Source organism: Microcaecilia unicolor, chromosome 7 (assembly GCF_901765095.1).
Source record: "Microcaecilia unicolor chromosome 7, aMicUni1.1, whole genome shotgun sequence".
Classification (NCBI taxonomy): Eukaryota; Metazoa; Chordata; class Amphibia; order Gymnophiona; family Siphonopidae; genus Microcaecilia; species Microcaecilia unicolor.
In genome coordinates, this window is record NC_044037.1 from 107910113 (window position 1) to 107928719 (window position 18607).

Genomic DNA, 18607 nt, shown 5'->3' on the forward strand with positions numbered 1-18607 from the left:
AGCCAGCCGCCGATATTCAGCAGCTCTTAACTGGTTAGTACCACTGAATATCACTGCTAACCATGCCTTAACTGGCAGGTTAAGGGCAGAATAAAGGTGTAGCATCAACTTAGCCAGTTAGCAGTGATATTCAGTCCTCTAACTGGCTAAAGGACCTGTTGCTGCGCACCAATCAGGAGCCCAGCAGTAGTTCCCACCCCCAGTGCCCCCCATTTCCGGTTCTGCAAAAATATTTTCTATTTTTGACGTGCCAGTGCTTACCTAGCGGTAATTGGGTAGCATGCAGGTTAGCATGGGAGCCCTTACCGCCACTTCAGTGGGTGGCAGTAAGTGCACCCCCTCAAAAAAAATGGCCGCATGGTAAGTGGTTCACTTACCACACAGCCATTTCTTTTCCAGAAAAAAAGACAGCCTTTTACCCGCTAAGGTAAAAAGGGGCCTCAGCGCATGCCAAAAACACGCTCTGACATTAGCGCTGGTCCCCTTTTACCGCAGCTTAATAAAAGGACCCCTAAGTAAACACATAAAGTTAAAACAACAAAACAGCAGTCCTAACTTTATGTGCCAAGTTATCTTGGCACTGGTCTGAATATCAGCTGGCGACCTGTTAACTTTCAATTTTTAAAATGTGGGTCCCAGCTGATATACAGCTGGGACCCACATAAGAGTCTTATGCAGGTTCTGGCTGAATATCACCGGGACCTGCATAAGCTTTGGTGGCCAGGCTAATTTAAAATAGCCCTGAATATTCAGTACCAGTTCCTGGACATGGTCCAACACTGAATATCTGGGGCTAATTCTGCCTCCAGGAATCAACATTTAAAGAAATACTGACTGCCGCAAAATCTACCAGTTATATTTTGATAAGACACTCAAAGGAGTTGAATGAGCCAGTCATTAAGGATTCAGCCCTCGCTAATATTTATTCACATATCCTTCACAAAAATTTATAATTCAGTCACCTTGGAAAAAAAATCCATTTAAATTGGAAAATGTATCTCAAATTTGCCATGCTGGGGTTTACTAAGCCGCTAGTGTGGCTGGCTGTGCACTAGTGCTGACACAGCCTATTCACTTTGAATGGGCTGTGTCGGAAACACAGGGAACTAACGTGGCTTAGTAAATAGACCCCCTTATCTCATACTTGATTTAAAAATGGCTGAGCATTCAAGTTACAGAATTTAAATATCACCAGGGAAGCAGGTTGATTGTTCATGGAGAGGGATAAAAAAGGGCTGATAGAGGAAGCTTTAAAAAAAAGGTATATGAGATGTTCTCCTGATGTTAAAGTCACAAAAATATAGCAAGAACCGTACATTTCCACTGATTCTCATCCTCTTCCTATATATATTTCAATGCATGTGTGATTCTTTCTAGGCTTTTAGACAATCCAGTTTTTAATAAAAGTACATTCTGTACATTCTCACAGCCAAAGTCTGTAATGAAAGCATCCAGGATTGGCTCCACAATGAAGCAGACTAGGCAGTTACCTAGGGCAGTGTTTCCCAGTTCCAGTCCTGGAGTACCCCTTGCCTGTCAGGTTTTCAGGATATCCACTATGAATATGCATGAAAGAGATTTGCATATGATGGAGGCAGTGTTTGTAAATTAAGTTCAAGCCTATTCATTGTGGATATCCTGAAAACCTGACAGGCAAGGGGTACTCCAGGACTGGACTTGAGAAACACTGACATAGGGCACAGCATCCAGGAGGCAAAAAAAATTGCTGCAATTAAAGCAAAACAATAGATCCTGAGAGTCCCAACAAAACTCAAACAGCCATCAGTGTGTGTTTTAACTGGCAGTGAGGGTGGGTAGTTTTCAAACAGTTCATATGCAAAAATAAGTAACCACTTTCCTGGATAAATGGCTTTTGGAAATTTCCCTCATTAGTTATAGATAGAGAGAGAGCAAAATTTAATATTTACAAATATGATGTCCAATTATGCATTTTAACAGGAGTTTTCTAGGATGGGTGGAGTTGGAGGTCAGATAATTTCAGGGAGGAGTGATAGGGGTCTGAAAGTTAATTGAGGAGGGGACATAAGGTTAACATTTGCCTGGGGTTCCTACCACCCTTGCAATGGCCCTGAGAGTATCCATACTCCATATATAGATCTAAGGGGAAGGACTGTGTATCATGTTGTTACTATTGGCGGCAGAGGAAGAAAGAAGGAAGGTCAGATATAAAGGGATATAGCAGGGGGGAATGAAGATTTAAAAAAAAAAAAAAAGAAAGTATAATTTTCCAGTAAAATAACCAATAACGTGTTCTTGATCATTCAGGATGAGGACGGTCCTGACAGAGTATACACTGGAGGGGGCTCGATCATCTCAAAGCGCTGGATCCTCACAGCTGCACACAATGTAATTTCTGATGATGGTGTTAAGGTCTCACCCAACCAGGTCACAGTGGTAGTAGGTGAGTCTTCTCTGACCCTTTCTCAAGAGATTGCATTTGCTTCTACCTCATATATACACATAGCACTCCTTCTCTGTCACTGCTAGGACCTTGAGTCTTTTTCATCCCTATAAAGAGAATTGTATGGCTTAGGAAAATGGTCACCTTTTACCTCTAAGCCATTGGTTCCAATTGTAGCTCAGGTGGCCTATGTGAAATGCGCCAGTGTTCTCTTTCCACTTCCAGGAGCCATAGCAGAAACAAATATTCACATTTCAGCAATTGTGACAGGATGGGTAGAGGTTGTGCTGATAGCCTGTCTGTTTTTGCTTTTTCTGCCTCCCTGTTGCTCTCCTATCAATGTGTGAATTCAGCATTTAGAAATAAAGCCAAGGTATCTTTCCATAGTTTAACAAATTGATACGCCCAAGAGTATTCTAACAGCTTCAATCTCTTTTTATCGTTAAAGAATGGAATGGACATCAAATTAGAATTTTGAAGCCTGCAATTCTGAATTGAAATAGCAAAGACCATATGTTGATATAAGTAAGATGGAGCAGAGCCATATAGCCCCAGAGAAACTCCCTTATATGGTGTTAAGCCCCGCCCAGCGCATCCCAGGATGCACTGGGCAGGACTGAGTGCCACCATTTTCCAGGCGGCACCAATGGAAGAGGAGGGAGGCCACCTCCCTCCTCCAAGTGCAGGTAGGAGGGTGGGGAAGGGCCACTAGACCACCTGGGGGGGGACTTACCTGTGGCCCACTGGGCCACCAGGGACATCAGATGGATGCTGAGGGGATTGGGGGGGGGCTGGAGACCCACGCCCCCCTGAACTTGTGTCGGGGGGACCGGAGTTCCACAAGACCTCCAGCCCATGTTTCACTGGGCTCACGCAGGGGCAGTTGGGGTCTGGTGGTCCCATGGACCTCCAGCCCCTGTGTTTGACAGGTCTGGACTTTTGACACCTCAGACCTGTCAACAAGTGTGAGAGGATTGTCCTCCTCCCGCACTTCTACACCATGATCAGAGAGAATTGCATGCTTAAATTTGCACGCAATTATCTCTGATCATAAGTCTGGTAAAGCCCTGCGTTGTTCCAGCGCTATTTTTGGAGCGCTGTTTGGAACAGCACGGGGCTTTTGATCATCTGCCTATTAATGAGGCAGGAGGTTGTCCTGCTCAGTTAAATCACTTTGAATGTTGACCCCAACAGAAACATGATCTTCCAGAGAGAGAGAGAGAGAGAGAGAGCAGAATCAATAATGACACCTAAACTCCTGATTTTAGATTGCATTACAATGGAAAAAAACCCACCAACTTCTAACTTAAACTTAGGAAAATCCTTAATCTGATTCCAAGCCCAAAGCACATTAGTCTTTTCAGAGTTAAGTTTCAAAAGATTATCACACATCCAGTTCCTAATAGAATCTAAACAAGTGGTCAATTAACATTCCACTTCAATGAAAGTTTTAACTATAGGAAGAAATCATTGAAAGTCATCAGTGTAAGAGAGGCAAGATATACCATTTTTCCTATAACTGCTCCAAAGTCAGATACAAAAGCATTAAAATCATAGGAGATAATGGAGACCCTTATGGAACTCCCCAAAGTGATATGCTGTTGACTCCTTTCTCTTACATATGGCTCTACAAAACAGGAAAGCATCATACCAAGCTAACACATGGCTTCCCAATTCCAATTTTTGTGATTTTTGCAAAAGGAGTTTAAAATAAACTAAATCAAAAGCTGCAGAGAGGTCTAACTGCATAACTAAATTCTGTTGCCCTTTATCTTGGTACAACCATAGTAATGTGGAGGGGTATAATGGAACGTGGCGCCCAAGTTTTCATGAGGGTGTCCTCGCAGGATGGCCCCGTAAAGGAGCAGTGCAACCCGTATTATCAAAACAAGATGGGTGTCCATCTTTCGTTTCGATAATACGGTCAGGGACGCCCAAATCATGAAATTTAGGTCGACCTTAGAGATGGTCATCCTTAGGTCGTTTTTGAGATGGTCATCCCCGGTTTTTAGTGATAATGGAAACCAAGGACGCCCATCTCAAAAATGACCAAATCCAAGCCGTTTGGTCGTGGGAGGAGCCAGCATTCGTAGTGCACTGGTCCCCTGACATGCCAGGACACCAACCGGGCACCCTAGGGGGCACAGCAATGGACTTCAGAAAAAGGTCCCAGGTGCATAGCTCCTTTACCTTGGGTGCTGAGCCCCCCAACCCCCCACCAACCCCACAACTGTACACTACTACCATAGCCCTTAGGGATGAAGGGGAGCACCTACATGTGGGTACAGTGGGTTTCTGGTGGGTTTGGAGGGCTCACATTTACCACCACAAGTGTAACAGGTAGGGGGGATGGGCCTGGGTCCACCTGCCTGAAGTACACTGCACCCACTACAACTGCTCCAGGTACCTGCATACTGCTGCGATGGACCTGAATATGGCATTTGAGGCTGGCATAGAGGCTGGCAAAAAAGTATTTTTAAAGATTTGTTTTGAGGGTGGGAGGGGGTTAGTGACCACTAGGGGAGTAAGGGGAGGTGATCCCCGATTCCCTTCAGTGGTCATTTGGTCAGTTCGGGCACCTTTTTGATGCTTGGTCGTGAAAAACAATGGACCAAGTAAAGTCACCCAAGTGTTCATCAGGGACGCCCTTTTTTCCATTATCGGCCAAGGACACCCATCTCCTAAGCCGGCCCCAGTCCCGCCTTCGCTACACTGCCAACACGCCCCTTGTGATCTTTGGTCGTCCCCGCGACGGAAAGCAGTTAAGGGCGCCCAAAATCGGCTTTCGATTATGCCGATTTGGGTGACCTTGTGAGAAGGACGCCCATCTCCCGATTTATGGCGGAAGATGGATGCCCTTCTCTTTCGAAGAGTCACCTGATTGTAAAATAGTAGATGACGGCACAGAAAGACCTGTACAGTCCATCCAGTCTGCCCAACAAGATAAACTCATATGTTCTACTTTATGCGTATACATGATCTTGATTTGTATCTGCCATTTTCAGGGCACAGACCATAGAAGTCTGCCCAGCACTAGCCCCGCCTCCCAACCACTAGCCCTGCCTCCCACCACCAGTGCTGCCACCCAATCTCCGCTAAGCTTCTGAGGATCCATTCCTTCTGAACAGGATTCCTTTATGTTTATCCCATGCATTTTTGAATTCTGTTACCGTTTTCATCTCCACCACCTCCCGCGGGAGGGCATTCCAAGTATCCACCACTCTCTCAGTGAAAAAATACTTCTTGACATTTCTCTTGAGTCTGCCCCCCTTCAATCTCATTTCATGTCTGCTAGTTCTACCGCCTTCAAGCAAAGCCACTATAGCCACTATAGCTGTTTTTGTACTAAAGGATTTCCTATAACCTGATTATGATTCATCAAGAAAACTGCTCGAAGACAAAAACTAACAATTGACTAGCTACTGCCACTTTTAACAACATTGCTAAAGACTGTAGTTTGGCTATTGGCCCATAGGTGTTAACATTCTCTAGCATCTAAAATGTTACTCTTTAATAAAGGCTTCAACACAGTAGACCAGCCAGATAACAGCCCTGGCTTAAACAATCATTCACAAAATCTGCTGGCCAATTTTCACTTCCTCTGAAGCATTTGTCCACAGTTGGCCTGAACATGACATGAACCCTTGTTAAATCCATTGGATAATATCTATATATCATCTACAGATAAACAAAATCCACACTATTGCAGGACCAACTATCAAACCTACAATGCTGAAATCTTGACAAAACCCTTCCCCCACCAATATTGGTCATAAGCGGCACCAATTTATTTCCTACTTCTGGGTTACAAACTCTTCCCAAAAGTGAACAACCTTATCCTGAAAATGCTAAGCTAATTTTTGAGCAATAGGGATATTCTTCAAGTCAGGCTCAGAGAGTTGTCAATAACTTATGATATAACTCTCTAGTACTATTTTGACTTTTCCAACATTTGCTTGGTATAATAAGGTATTTTTGTGTCGACTATCACATTGCTATACAGTGTTATGCAGGACTTCCACTTCGCTTTAGAAGTGTCTGCCCTTTCCCTGCACTATGCTCTTGTCACCAAGCCTCCAAAATCCAGGGTTGCCTGACTTGATTAGAATAAACTGTATCTGCTTCAATGGAGCAACCTTATCTAGAGCTGAAATAACCACTTCTCACTATTGCTATATGTTATGATCTGGAGTTACTGTACCAGTGTCTGACTTCTTAAATACAATTTCCTTCATGCATAATTCTAATCAGTTTTTCCTCTTCCTGTTTTAGTAGTCACAATACACTTTTGTGTAGAAATGATGGTTCCCTTTGCCAACTCAGACTGTAGTAAATTGGTCTGACCAATGAGATAACAATGGTTAAAGTTTTAGAACACTATCACAGATACTCTACAATCAATACAGATAATCTCAATGTGTATAAAGCAGAGTTGTTTGTCTATGAGGGAAAAGTCTCAACCGCTACAGCTATATTGTATACACCTAAGTGTTCATTTTATAGCCTGTAGAAAAAGTCATCATAGACTTGAAAAAACCCTCAATTTTTTACTTATATAGAACTTCCATGAATTGGACATGTTAACAATCTGAATCCCAATTGTCTAAATATACAACACTATCACAGATACTCTACAATCAATACAGATAATCTCAATGTGTATAAAGCACTATGATGACTTTTTCTACAGGCTATAAAATGAACACTTAGGTGTATACAATATAGCTGTAGCGGTTGAGACTTTTCCCTCATAGACAAACAACTCTGCTTTATACACATTAAAGTTTTAGAACACCAGTTAAATGAAACATTATCATTTACATACGCATCATTTCCCCAAATGATATTAAGCATTTCACCCAACATTGTAACCAACCTGTATTTACTGTACTGAATTTCATACCAATATTTCTGAACTCTAAACATTTCCCCCTACTACTAGAATAAATTCACCACTTTCATCAAATGTCATAAAAAATGTCAGTGGGGAATGCAATGCAGGTTATACAGGAGTGGGAAGAAGGAGATGTCATAATTTACATTGGACCTAATTATTAAAAGGCGTTTTTCTGGATAACAGCAGCCATTATCTGGATAAATGTCTTACCCACCATTATTTGATATGCACAGACCACCTCAGCACTATCCAAATAGAGCCAGAGCAGTGCAAGGTAGAGCAGGAAGTTATCCATAAAGCGGCAATATTAAGATCACTATCCAGATGAACTTAAGCTGAAAAACTTCTGTCCTACTTTATCCAGAGAGCTAGCCAGATAGCGGTTTGACTTTGAATATTGTCGTGATCCTGATAACTTTGGTTATCAAGACCACTGTTCCCAGATATTCAGCGCTGCTCATTTTCCAGAAAGTGACATTGAATATCCAAGTTTTCTGTAGCCACTGCAGATGGCATTTAAAAACAATACTGACTGTAGTAGCTGAATATTGACCTATCTGAATTTAGCGCCCCCCAATCATTTTGAAAAGCTGACGCCAATGGATACATACATGTGTTTGTTCAAGTAGCTTCTGTTAACTATCAGTTGTTAATTTCTGCTTCCTGGTTTGTTTTTCTTTAAGGTAACATAAACAAAAACAAAGGGAAGGAAATGGAGGTGGAGATGATTGAAGTGCATAATAACTATAGGGAGAAAAACGGTTTTGACTCTGACATCGCCCTGCTGAAGCTGAAGCAGGATTTGGAGCTGTCCAACAAGATCTGGTGATCTCTTCCTCTCCCCCCCCCCCCCCCCCCCCCCCCCCATCTTTTGCACATTTTTCTACACTTGGGTCACTTAGAGGCATATTTTCAAAGCACTTTGGGAGGCTAAGTTCCATAGGTTTCTATGGAACTTTGGGAGGCTAAGTGCTTTGAAAATGAGCCTCTTAGGGGTCCTTTTACAAAGGTTTGCTAGCGTTTTTAGCGTGTGCTAAAAATAAGTACGAGCTAACCATTAGAGTCGCCTATATATTTCTATTGGCATCGCTAGTGTTTAGTACGTGCTAATGATTAGCATGCCCTAAAACCGCTAGCACACCTTTGTAAAATGACCCCTCAATCTACTTCTCTTTCCTCCCTTCCCAGTACCCAGGAGTCCCTACTTTTATTTTATTTATTTATTTATTTATCATACAGTTTTTAAACCGCGCTCTCCTAGGTTCTAGGTGGTTATCAGTATAAAAACATTCACAAAAGAAAAACATAAATAATACAAGAACATTATAAAAATCTATACAAACATATAATTCCCAGTATCCAGCTTAATAAGTTATACCTTATTCCAAAAACAACACATTACAGTAATCAAATAATGGAGTTATCAATTATTGCAAAACCGTTCTAAAATTAGCATTAGATAATAAATCTTTAAGTCTTCACAAGATCTTCAATTTTTAAAAAATCTTTTTCACCAGTCCCTTCACGTGTGGTGGAAATAATAAAGCACGATCATACCTAAGGACCCTGTTTACTAAGATGCGCTAGCATTTTTAGCACATGCTAAAATTTAGCACACACTAATGCTAGAGACACCTATATATTCCTATGGATGTCTCTAGCATTAACGCACACTAATTTTTAGCACGTGCTAAAAATGCTAGCGCAGCTTAGTAAACAGGGCCCTCAATATTTCACTTCTCGTTCAATAGGTGTAATATCATTCCCAATATCAAAATTGAAAGGAAATTCCACTGTGGATGAAAAAGAAAGTGCCAAAACTTGAGTTTTGGACATTCAACTTCAGTCTATTAGCCGACATCCAAGAATTGATGGACTGTAAACAAATTCTCAATAAATCTAAAGCCTTATCCAATGAGTCAGCAATAGGCAGAAAAAATTGAATGTCATCTGCATAAATCTTATTATTCAACCCCAGTCCTGCTAATAGCCTACACAATGTTAATATATATATATATGTTAAACAGGACGGGGGATAAAGATGAGCCTTGAGGGACCCCTGCATTCACCTTAATCCAAGATGATACATCCCATTCACTTTCATCCCTATACACTCTATTACTCAAAAATGAGGAAAACCATTCTAATACCTTTCCCTGAATCCCCAACCCTCTAATCTCTAACAACAATCCATGATGAATCGTATCAAATGCTGAGATGTCAAGGGTAACAAAAACAATAAGGCACCCCTTTATCAAAGCCTGCTCTTATGCTATCATACACAGAAATCATCAATGTTTCAGTTGAATATTTAGGACGAAAGCCATATTGTCAATGATCTAAAATTTGATTCATGTCCAAAAACTCTTGCAGTTGGTAAAGAACCAACTTCTCAATAATTTTTGCTAGAAAAAGAAGTGATGACACCTGCTGATAGTTTTCAGGCTTGGACTTATCTTGCTGTTCATTCTTCAATAAAGGATGTACCACAGCCTTCTTCAAACAGTCCAGCATTTTACTTTCCAACAGAGAACTGTTCACCAGGAAAGTGATAAAGTCTGCAATTTCCATTTTCAATGATTTAACTAAACTAACAGAGCAAACATCCAAAGAACTGGAAGATTTATTCAAACTACACTTGCTCAATTTGCTTCTTGGATACAGGAACAAATTTTCCCCATTTTTCACTATCAGTTCCCTGAAGAACAGATTCCGTTGGGAGGGATTTATTATCAAACAATTTCAGAATGGTATCAGTTTTCTCCTTAACCTTATCAGCAAACAATTGACTAGATAAGTTCTTATCAACCAAATCCTCTCTTTGATATACCCTAGTCATACTATGGACTATAGAAAAAAATTCCTTCTAATAGGATCAATTGATCATAAAACAACTTTTGTGCTTCTTTACTTGCAGACCGATACAATGCCAAACATTCCCTATAATTCTTTTGGGTATAACAATCAGGATACTTCCTCCACTCTCTCTCTTTTCTATGCAATAATTGTTTTATCTCTATCAATTCACCTGTAAACCATGGGGCCACAGATGATCTCCTCAAAGTCTTCTTTTCTAATGGAGCAATTTCTTCCTAAACAGCTTCTCATGGAATCAAACCATTTATCTGTAATCAAATCCACATTCGTGCTGTCTGGTAAACCCTTTAACATCGGTAACAAACAATTGTTCAATTTAGGAAGATCAACTTCTGGGCGAGAATAAACTACCTTATTCAGGGGTCTTTTTACTAAGTCGCGGTAAAAAGTGGCCTGCTGTAGTGTAGGCACGTGTTTTGGCAACACGCCGGGCCAGATTTTACCACATTTGCAAAAAAGGGCTTTTTTTAATGGGACGGAAAGAGGGCATGCGGTAAAACTGAAACCAGCGCATACCTAAAACTGGCCTGAGCCCTTACTGCCTCCATTGATCTAGCGGTGAGGGCTCAAGCGCTACACGTGTGGTGACCGATCGGCATGTGTCAACTGCCAATTATTGCTGGAAACGCTATGCGTGGGAGGAAATAAATAAATAAATCATCCAGGCATTATGGGCGTACGGCAAATCTGAAATTACCATCATGGGACACGGTAGCCTGGCAGTAGTTTCATTGTGGCATGCGCTGCATGCATGTAGAGCCAAATGCACCTTTCTGAAAGGGCCCCTCAATTTTTTTTATCATAAACCTCCTTACCAATAGGAAACCAACAAGATATCAATGTATGATCGGACCAGGGGATCATATCCATTTTATAATCTACAACATTCTCACTTAAAAATGTTTTTAAAAATGCCAAATCCAATGTATGACCTGCTCTGTGCGTTGGACCAGAAACCGCTTGACTCCAACCTAAAGAATCAAAAATATCCAAAAAAGCTGAAATTCTAAAAATGAACTTAGATTGATTTATATGCATATTAAAATCTCCTAGAATAATAATATTCTGATTTAAAAAAATTTGACATTAGTAAAAATTCAAACAGTGAAGAGGTGGAATTGTAAAGTACCCCAGGACTACTATAAATAAATAGTCAGATTCAACTCAGAGGAGCATCTAAGAAGAGACTCAGCGCCCTGTTTACAAAGGTGTGCTAGCTTTTTTAACGTGTGCTAAAAATTAGCGCGTGCTAACCGTGTAGATGCCCATAATATTCCTATGGGTGTCTACACAGCTAGCACACGCTAAAAATGCTAGCATGCCATTGTAAACAGGGCCCTCAATCTCTTCTGAAATAAAACATTCCTGTTTAATAAAATCTAAGCCTTTCTACATAGAATCAGTAAACCACCCCCTCTTTTTAACATCCTGAAAAATGAAAATACTGAATAAGTATTCCAATTTAGCTGATTTAGCAAACCTACGTCACTATCTCTCTGTAATACAAACCACATCTGACTTCTGAGAGGTGACTAAAATAAATCCCGAATTTAATCAATCTAATTCCTAACTGAACGAGCATTAATCAAAGTCAGCTTCCAATGGCATCCGCAGGAATTCCTCTGATATATAAGTGGAACCCTAAATGCAGACTGAAGGTCTCTGAATAAAGGAACCCCAGTGTAGTACAAGGGGATACCTTAGGATTAGCTTTAAACATTGAGCAAAAGAAATTATGATGATGATGATGAAATATGAGAAGTATTTAAAAGATATTTGCTGAGAAATATGCAGTAAACTTCATTGAAAATGTACACTGCAAAATATTCATGAATCAAATACCCTAGGCTCTTATACTTAAGTTGCAGAACAGTTTTATTTACAAATAATTGCAGGCCACACATTCATTATAGCACTTATTTCTATACATATATTTTCTTTTGGGATCTTATACAAGGAGAATATACATGGAGAGAAATTATTTAATCCTAAACTGGTTATGCACTCACTTGCTCTGTTTCACTTTGTAATGAATATCATCTCTATTACCTTCTGGTCAGCAAGCTATCCTAACTCTTTGTGACTCTGGGCAAGTCACTTAACTCTCCGTTGCCACAGGTACAAATAAGTACCGGTATATACTATGTAAACCGCTTTGAATGTAGTTGCAAAAACCACAGAAAGGCAGTATATTGTCCCATTCCCTTTCCCTTTCCTTTTCTTTTGTGTTTCTGGAGAAGTTTGTGTCTTGGTTGTCTTTCTGTTGTTGTTTTTCTGGAGATGGTTCTTTCTTTCTGCTTCCCTAAGAAAATGGAGAAGTTTCCCTTTTCTTAGTTTCCCTGGTCCTGCTTTTTATATCCTCTTATAGAATTATAGGGATGCAGTATGATGACCTCATTCCTCAGCAAGCCATTGATTGTGATAGTCTGTAGGATAAGGTTCTACCAGTGTTTTGGAAGGTTAACAGTAAGGTTGTGGGTGAGACTGGGTTTTGATTGGTTTTCAGTTGTATATTCAGTTAAAGTTGTATATTTAATTTAATCCACAAATAGGTGACTGGTTCTATTCATACTAACATACATAGTAAATGACGGCAGATAAAGACCTGAACGGTCGATCCAGTCTGCCCAACTTTCGTCAGCATTTCTTTTGTGTAAGCTGACCTTCCTTTTTAGATGGAGGATAAGTACAGTGTCTAGTTCTCAGGGTTTGGTATAACTGATATGTTTCTGCAGGCAATTTTTATATTTCAGAACATGTAATATTACTAATTCTGGCATAATCAGTAATTCGGTGTATCACTCTACACATCAGTAGAGAATCCACCGAAGTCCCACAGATAGTCATAATACAACAAAGCAGTGGGTAAAAAACCCGGAGTCCCACAGTGAAGATGAACCAAACTTTATTAATCAATATATTGACTCTACACATCAAAATTTGCAGCAACAATGCTAACAGAATTATGATTTTTTTTCTCTAATTCAATTGAAATAATGAAACTAGAAAAATCATAAAGGGTTACGTTATGAGCAAAACAACACACCAGGCCCCTGAGTCACACTGCTGGCAGTTTGGAAATAGCAAAGATTTGCCATCGTACAACTGCAGGAAGAGTTGAAACTTCACAGTGATCAGTCAAATGCATCTGCAAAAATTTCTGGGGGAATATTTGCCAGCATCAAGTACACATTCCTGGGGTGTTTGCCACAGCGTGGTGGAGAGGCTAGGCCCAGGGCAGGATGGTCCAGAGAATCAGGAGCAAGAGACAGAAACATTTCCAGGCCAGGGTGGAGTGGCAGGCAGAGAGAGAACAGGAGCTAGGACAGCAAACAGATGATAAATGGGTAAACAGCAGGAACCAGGAACTGAAGGCTGATTGGATAGTAGATAAGTTGCAACAAAAAAAAGGGGGGGGGGGGGACACAAACCTTCCACAATAAAAAACAAGGAAACAAAAAGGGTGGAAGAAGGATGTTCCAAGAGAATCAGACCAAAAATGAAGTCCAAGCTTCTAAAAACTCTTTATTCTCCAACAGTTCATCAAAACATATACAGTCTTGACCACAGCAGATAAGTAAGCAGATATAACGTAAGTAGCAACAGTGAAAAGATAGAGCTGGATACAAACCAGACACAGGACAGACTCATCAGATGACTCATTAGACCAGCAAGGGTATGCTGAGCTGGCTTCCTTATATATGGTGGCAGAGGTGTAGCTACCATCGAGAGAACCCAGGAAAAAGCCCAGGACCACCAATTGTACGGGCCGCCTCCTGTTGACCTAAAGTGCTCTCTGCTCTCTGTCCTCATTGTCCTGAATCTCTCTCTCTCTCGCTCGCTCTCTGCCTTCCTTCCTATTCCTCCTGCAACAAGTCCAGTATCGTTCTCTAGCCCCAGCCCCACGGTCCTCCAAAATCATGCCAGCAGCCAGAGCAACAGCAAAGAAAATAGGGAACCATTGTCCAGCCCCACCAAGGCTTTTCCTGTGCCGCATTCTGCCTCTACAGAAAGTTACACAGAATTTCCCATCCTCACAAGAACAACTAAAGGAGCTCAGCTGCTGCAACATAACACCTTCCACCCCCACAGAAACAACAAAAGTGTCTTGTTGACCTCAACATAATACCTTCCATCCCACAGAAATAACAGGAGGAGATATGTAGCACCAACATAACACTTTCCAACCCCAGAGATACAACAAGAAGGGCTCAGGAGTACCAACATCATACCTTCCACTCCAAGAAAAAACAAAAAGAGGAGCTTGGTGGTTATAGCATAAGAGTTCCCACCTCCCTCCATCACCACCACCACCACAAAGACTAGAGGGTTCAATTGCCCCACAATAACAGCTTCCATCCCCACAAAAATAGCATCCATATCCTTTCTCAATTCTCTTTCTCACTGCACAGTGCCCCCATCCCTTCATGCATCCCTCCTTATGCCCCAAACTTCCCTAATTCTGCATACCACCCCCCTTCCCTTTTCACCCTCCTTTAATATGATACTCCCCTCTCTTTCCTCCTGCTCAACCCTGACCCTTTCTCTCTTGCCATCCCAAACTCTTTCTTCTGTACTCTCACCCCTTCCTGTCTACACCATCACCTTTCTTTCCCCTTTTGCCACTCAAATCCTTCTCTTATCTTTCCAAGATCCAACCCCACACCTGAAGCTTCTATGCCCCGCTGACTTCATCTGTTCTCTTTTTAATATATTTTTTATTGATAAGTCTGAGTAAACAGATTTACAAAATATTTTCCATAACTCAATAGAATCTGTCATAACAATCAAACTCATTTGCATATTATCTCCATTTCCACTTTCATACCCCTGAGCATTTTTCCCTTGCTTCCCCTTTTTCCTCCCAGCATAGCATTCATACTTCACTCATCACCACCAACCCCCCCCCCCCAAATATGCTCTCAATGTTTCCCTGACTTCTGTCCCCCTTATTTCTCCATATACTTTTGCCAAAATCCATAATACATTCACTTTTCTGGCTTCCAAACATTCTGTGCAGTCTTTGGTTCCATTCCCTCATCTTGCTGATACAATGCTCCCACTGTCCTTCCAAAGACTGTGGTATCAGCATAAGCAGTCCTTTCAGACTGACAAATGGGCCTCCTCTCAGCCTTCCACGTCCTCCCCTGCCTCCAGAGCTTCAAAATGACCCCTTCCAGTCCACTTTTCTCTCCCACAGGTCAGGGGCCAATTTTCAGCCTTTCAAGAAGAATGGGTCAAGTTCACGTCAGATCAATGGATGCTGGACATTATCAGAGATGGGAACAAATTAGAGTTTTCCTCTCCCATTGCAAATGTTTTTTCTTGGAATCCCCATGAAAGTCTGCAATAAAGTGACAGGTAGTTCTGGACACGCGCACCTTTCTAAGACCGGAGGCAGTGATTCCAGTGCCCACTCTTGACCGGGGCCATGGTCACTACTCCATCTATTTCTTGGTTCCCAAGAAGGGTGGCTCCTTCTGACCAGTTCTTAACCTCAAGCACGTCAGCGGGTCTTTGCAGGTCAATCATTTCCACATGGAGAGCATCATAGCTTCAGTCCGGCTGGGCAAGTTCCTCACTTCTCTAGATCTGAAGGAACCTTACTTTCATATCCCCATTTGGTCCCTAAGATTTCTTCAGTTTGTGATTCTGGGCTGGCACTTCCAGTTTCAGGCCTTTCCACAGCACCTTGGACCTTTTCCAAGGTCATGGTTGTGGTGACAGCTTTCTTCAGGTGGGAGGGGATCAAGGTGCATCCCACCTGGATGACTGGTTAATCTGGGCAGATTTGTATCAGGAGAGTTCCAGGGTGATCGCCCTCCTGCATTCCCTTGGATGGGTCATCAGCTGTGCCAAGAATCAGTTGGTGCCTTCCCAGACTCTGAAGTATCTGGGAGGTCACTTTGATACTTTTCTGGGCAATGTTTTTCTGCCAGACCACAGGAAAGACAAGCTCCAGCTCCAGATTCATCAACTCCTTCAGAGTCCCAGTCCTCGGGTATGGTACTATGTTCAGGTCCTGGGCTCGATCGCGGCCACCTTGTAGGTGGTGCCAAGGGCCAGGGTTCAAACACAGCCTCTTTAGCACTCTCTTCTTTATCTCTAGTCTCCAGTATTGCAGGAATATCACTGTCACCTTCTTTGGCTTCGTGGACAAGGACCAGTATGCAGTGGTGGCTGTAGTCCAGCCACCTATTCTGGGGGATGCTTTTAGCATTCCCTCAGTGGTTGGTGGTAGTGATGTGAGTTTCAAGGACTGGGGAGCTCACCTGCAGCATCATTATGCTCAGGATCTCTGGTCCCCGCAGGAAGCTTTGTGTCCAATCAATCGGTTGGAGCTTAGGGCAGTTCGGCTATTCTCTCAGCCTTTTAGTCACATCTCGAGAGCAACCCAGTTCAGGTGCTCTTGGGCAACATGACAGCAGTGGCCTACACCAACAGACAGGGAGGGAAGCACAGTGCACAGCTGACCATGAAAGCACACTTTTTGCTAGATTGGGCAGAGCCACATGTCCTGGCTCTTTCAGTGGCACACATTGCCAGAGAGTTAAAAGTGCAGGTGGATTATCTCTGGATCCAGGAAAGTAGGATTTGTCATCCCATACTTTGCAGATGATCATGGAATGCTGAGGGATACCGGTTTTGGACCTTATGACATCGCACAGTAATGGTTCCCTAGTTCATCAGCAGAAGACTGTCTCTTCATGTTCAAGTGTACAGCGCTGCGTACATCTAGTAGCGCTATAGAAATGATAAGTAGTAGTAGTAGTAGTAGAAGATAAGATTTCAGTTCAGAGGGGATTGACATGCTTCTCCAGCATTGGCCAGAGATGGATCTGCATATGTGCTCCCTCCATGGCCCACGATCGGGAGAGTGTTCTACAAAATCTTCAGTTATCCGGGGCAGGTAATTCTGGTTATTCCTGATTGGCTGCACAGGCCGTGGTATGTGGATCTGGTTCAGCTTCAGGTGGCCAAACCATTTCAATTGTCTTTTCTTCTAGATCTCCTCTCCCAGGGATCAGTCCTAATGGAGGATCCATCCTAGTTTGGTCCTACAGCTTGTCTCTTCAGCGGTCACAATTGAGGAGGAAGGGTTATCCAGAAGATGTGATTTCCACCTTGCTCCAAGCCCAGAAGTGCACCACATTCTTGGCTTATGCTCGAATCTGGAGGGTTTTTGAGATGTGGTGTGTGGAACAGCTATTTCTCCTTTGCAGTCATCATTCCCTCAAATTCTCACCTTCCTTCAGGAGGTGTTCATAAGGGACTCACCTACAGCTTCTTGTGGTTTCAGGTAATGGCATGCTATCGTGGGTGATTAGCTCACTCCTCCTCGACAGCGCATCCAGATGTTTGTTTTCTTAAAGGTGTTAGCCACCTGAAGGCCCCCATTTGTATTTTCTGTCCTCCTTGGCATCTCTACCTAATCCTTCGAGCATTACAGAAGCCTTCCTTTGAGTCCCTGAGGAAGTCTACAGTTAAGGATCTCACTTTGAAAACGGTGTTCCTTGTAGCTGTCTCTTCCACCTGGTGCATTTCCCAGTTGCAGGCCTTGTCTTATAGAGATCTGCTCCTTTTATTCATGGAAGCGGGGGTGACTGTTTGTACCATCCCATCCTTTTTACCAAAGGTTGTCTTGGCCTTCTATCTCAATCAGCTGTTCTTCCTTCCTTCCTTCCTTCCTTCCTTCCTTCCTTCCTTCCTTCCTTCCTTCCTTCCTTCAAGAAGGAAGAGTTACAGCTGGATTTTGCCAAGTTGCACCTCTTGGACCTGCAGCAAGCGCTAGTGTGGTATTTGGAGGTTTCTAATGAGTTTCACTACTTGGAGCATCTCTTTGTTCTTTTGGGGGGCCCCAGAAAGGATGAAGCAGCCTTCAAGTCATCCATTGCGAGATGGATTAAGGAAGCTATTTCGACTGCCTATATTCTTTTAGGCAAGCCACCTCTGTTGGTCTTACAGACTCACTCCAGCAGAGCATTCTTGACTTCCTAGGCAGAGTCTCGGATCTTTTCATCAGTTGACATTTGTCATGCAGCTATGTGGTCTTCTCTGCATACCTTTACCAGGCATTATCAGCTGGATATTGGAGCCAGGTCTCAGGTGTCCTATAGAACTGCAGTCCTCTCAGCTGATATGTCCAGGACCCACCCTACTTAAGATTGGTTTGCTACAACACAGTTGTCTCTGGATTCAAAAATTATGTTCATACCTTTTAATTTTCTTTCCTTGAGTCCAGAGGCCCACCCTCAGTGAGCGCCTTCCTTCTGTTTTAGCTATTTTCTCTGTTCAGGTTAATTGCTGTTTGTTCCTGCAGGGTTGTTCTTCCATTAGCCTGTTATTAGTGTGGTTATTGTGAGGAAGGAGAGCACCATGGTTCAGTTTCTCCTCTTGCTTTGGTATTGACA

At 42.3% G+C, this 18607-nt stretch overlaps 1 protein-coding gene across 3 annotated transcripts in view; it reads left to right on the forward strand.

The window, feature by feature from the left end:
• The window catches only part of LOC115474730 (complement C2-like), a 96196-nt gene that overhangs the window by 58360 nt on the left and 19229 nt on the right, over positions 1–18607 (forward strand). For 2 of the 3 annotated variants that reach the window (XM_030210357.1, XM_030210358.1), the window contains exons 12-13: positions 2287–2422; positions 8003–8144. In XM_030210357.1, coding sequence (XP_030066217.1) covers positions 2287–2422; positions 8003–8144 — 278 coding nt within the window. The remainder of the gene's footprint in view (positions 1–2286; positions 2423–8002; positions 8145–18607) is intronic. The other variant, XM_030210359.1, reaches the window with a different exon arrangement.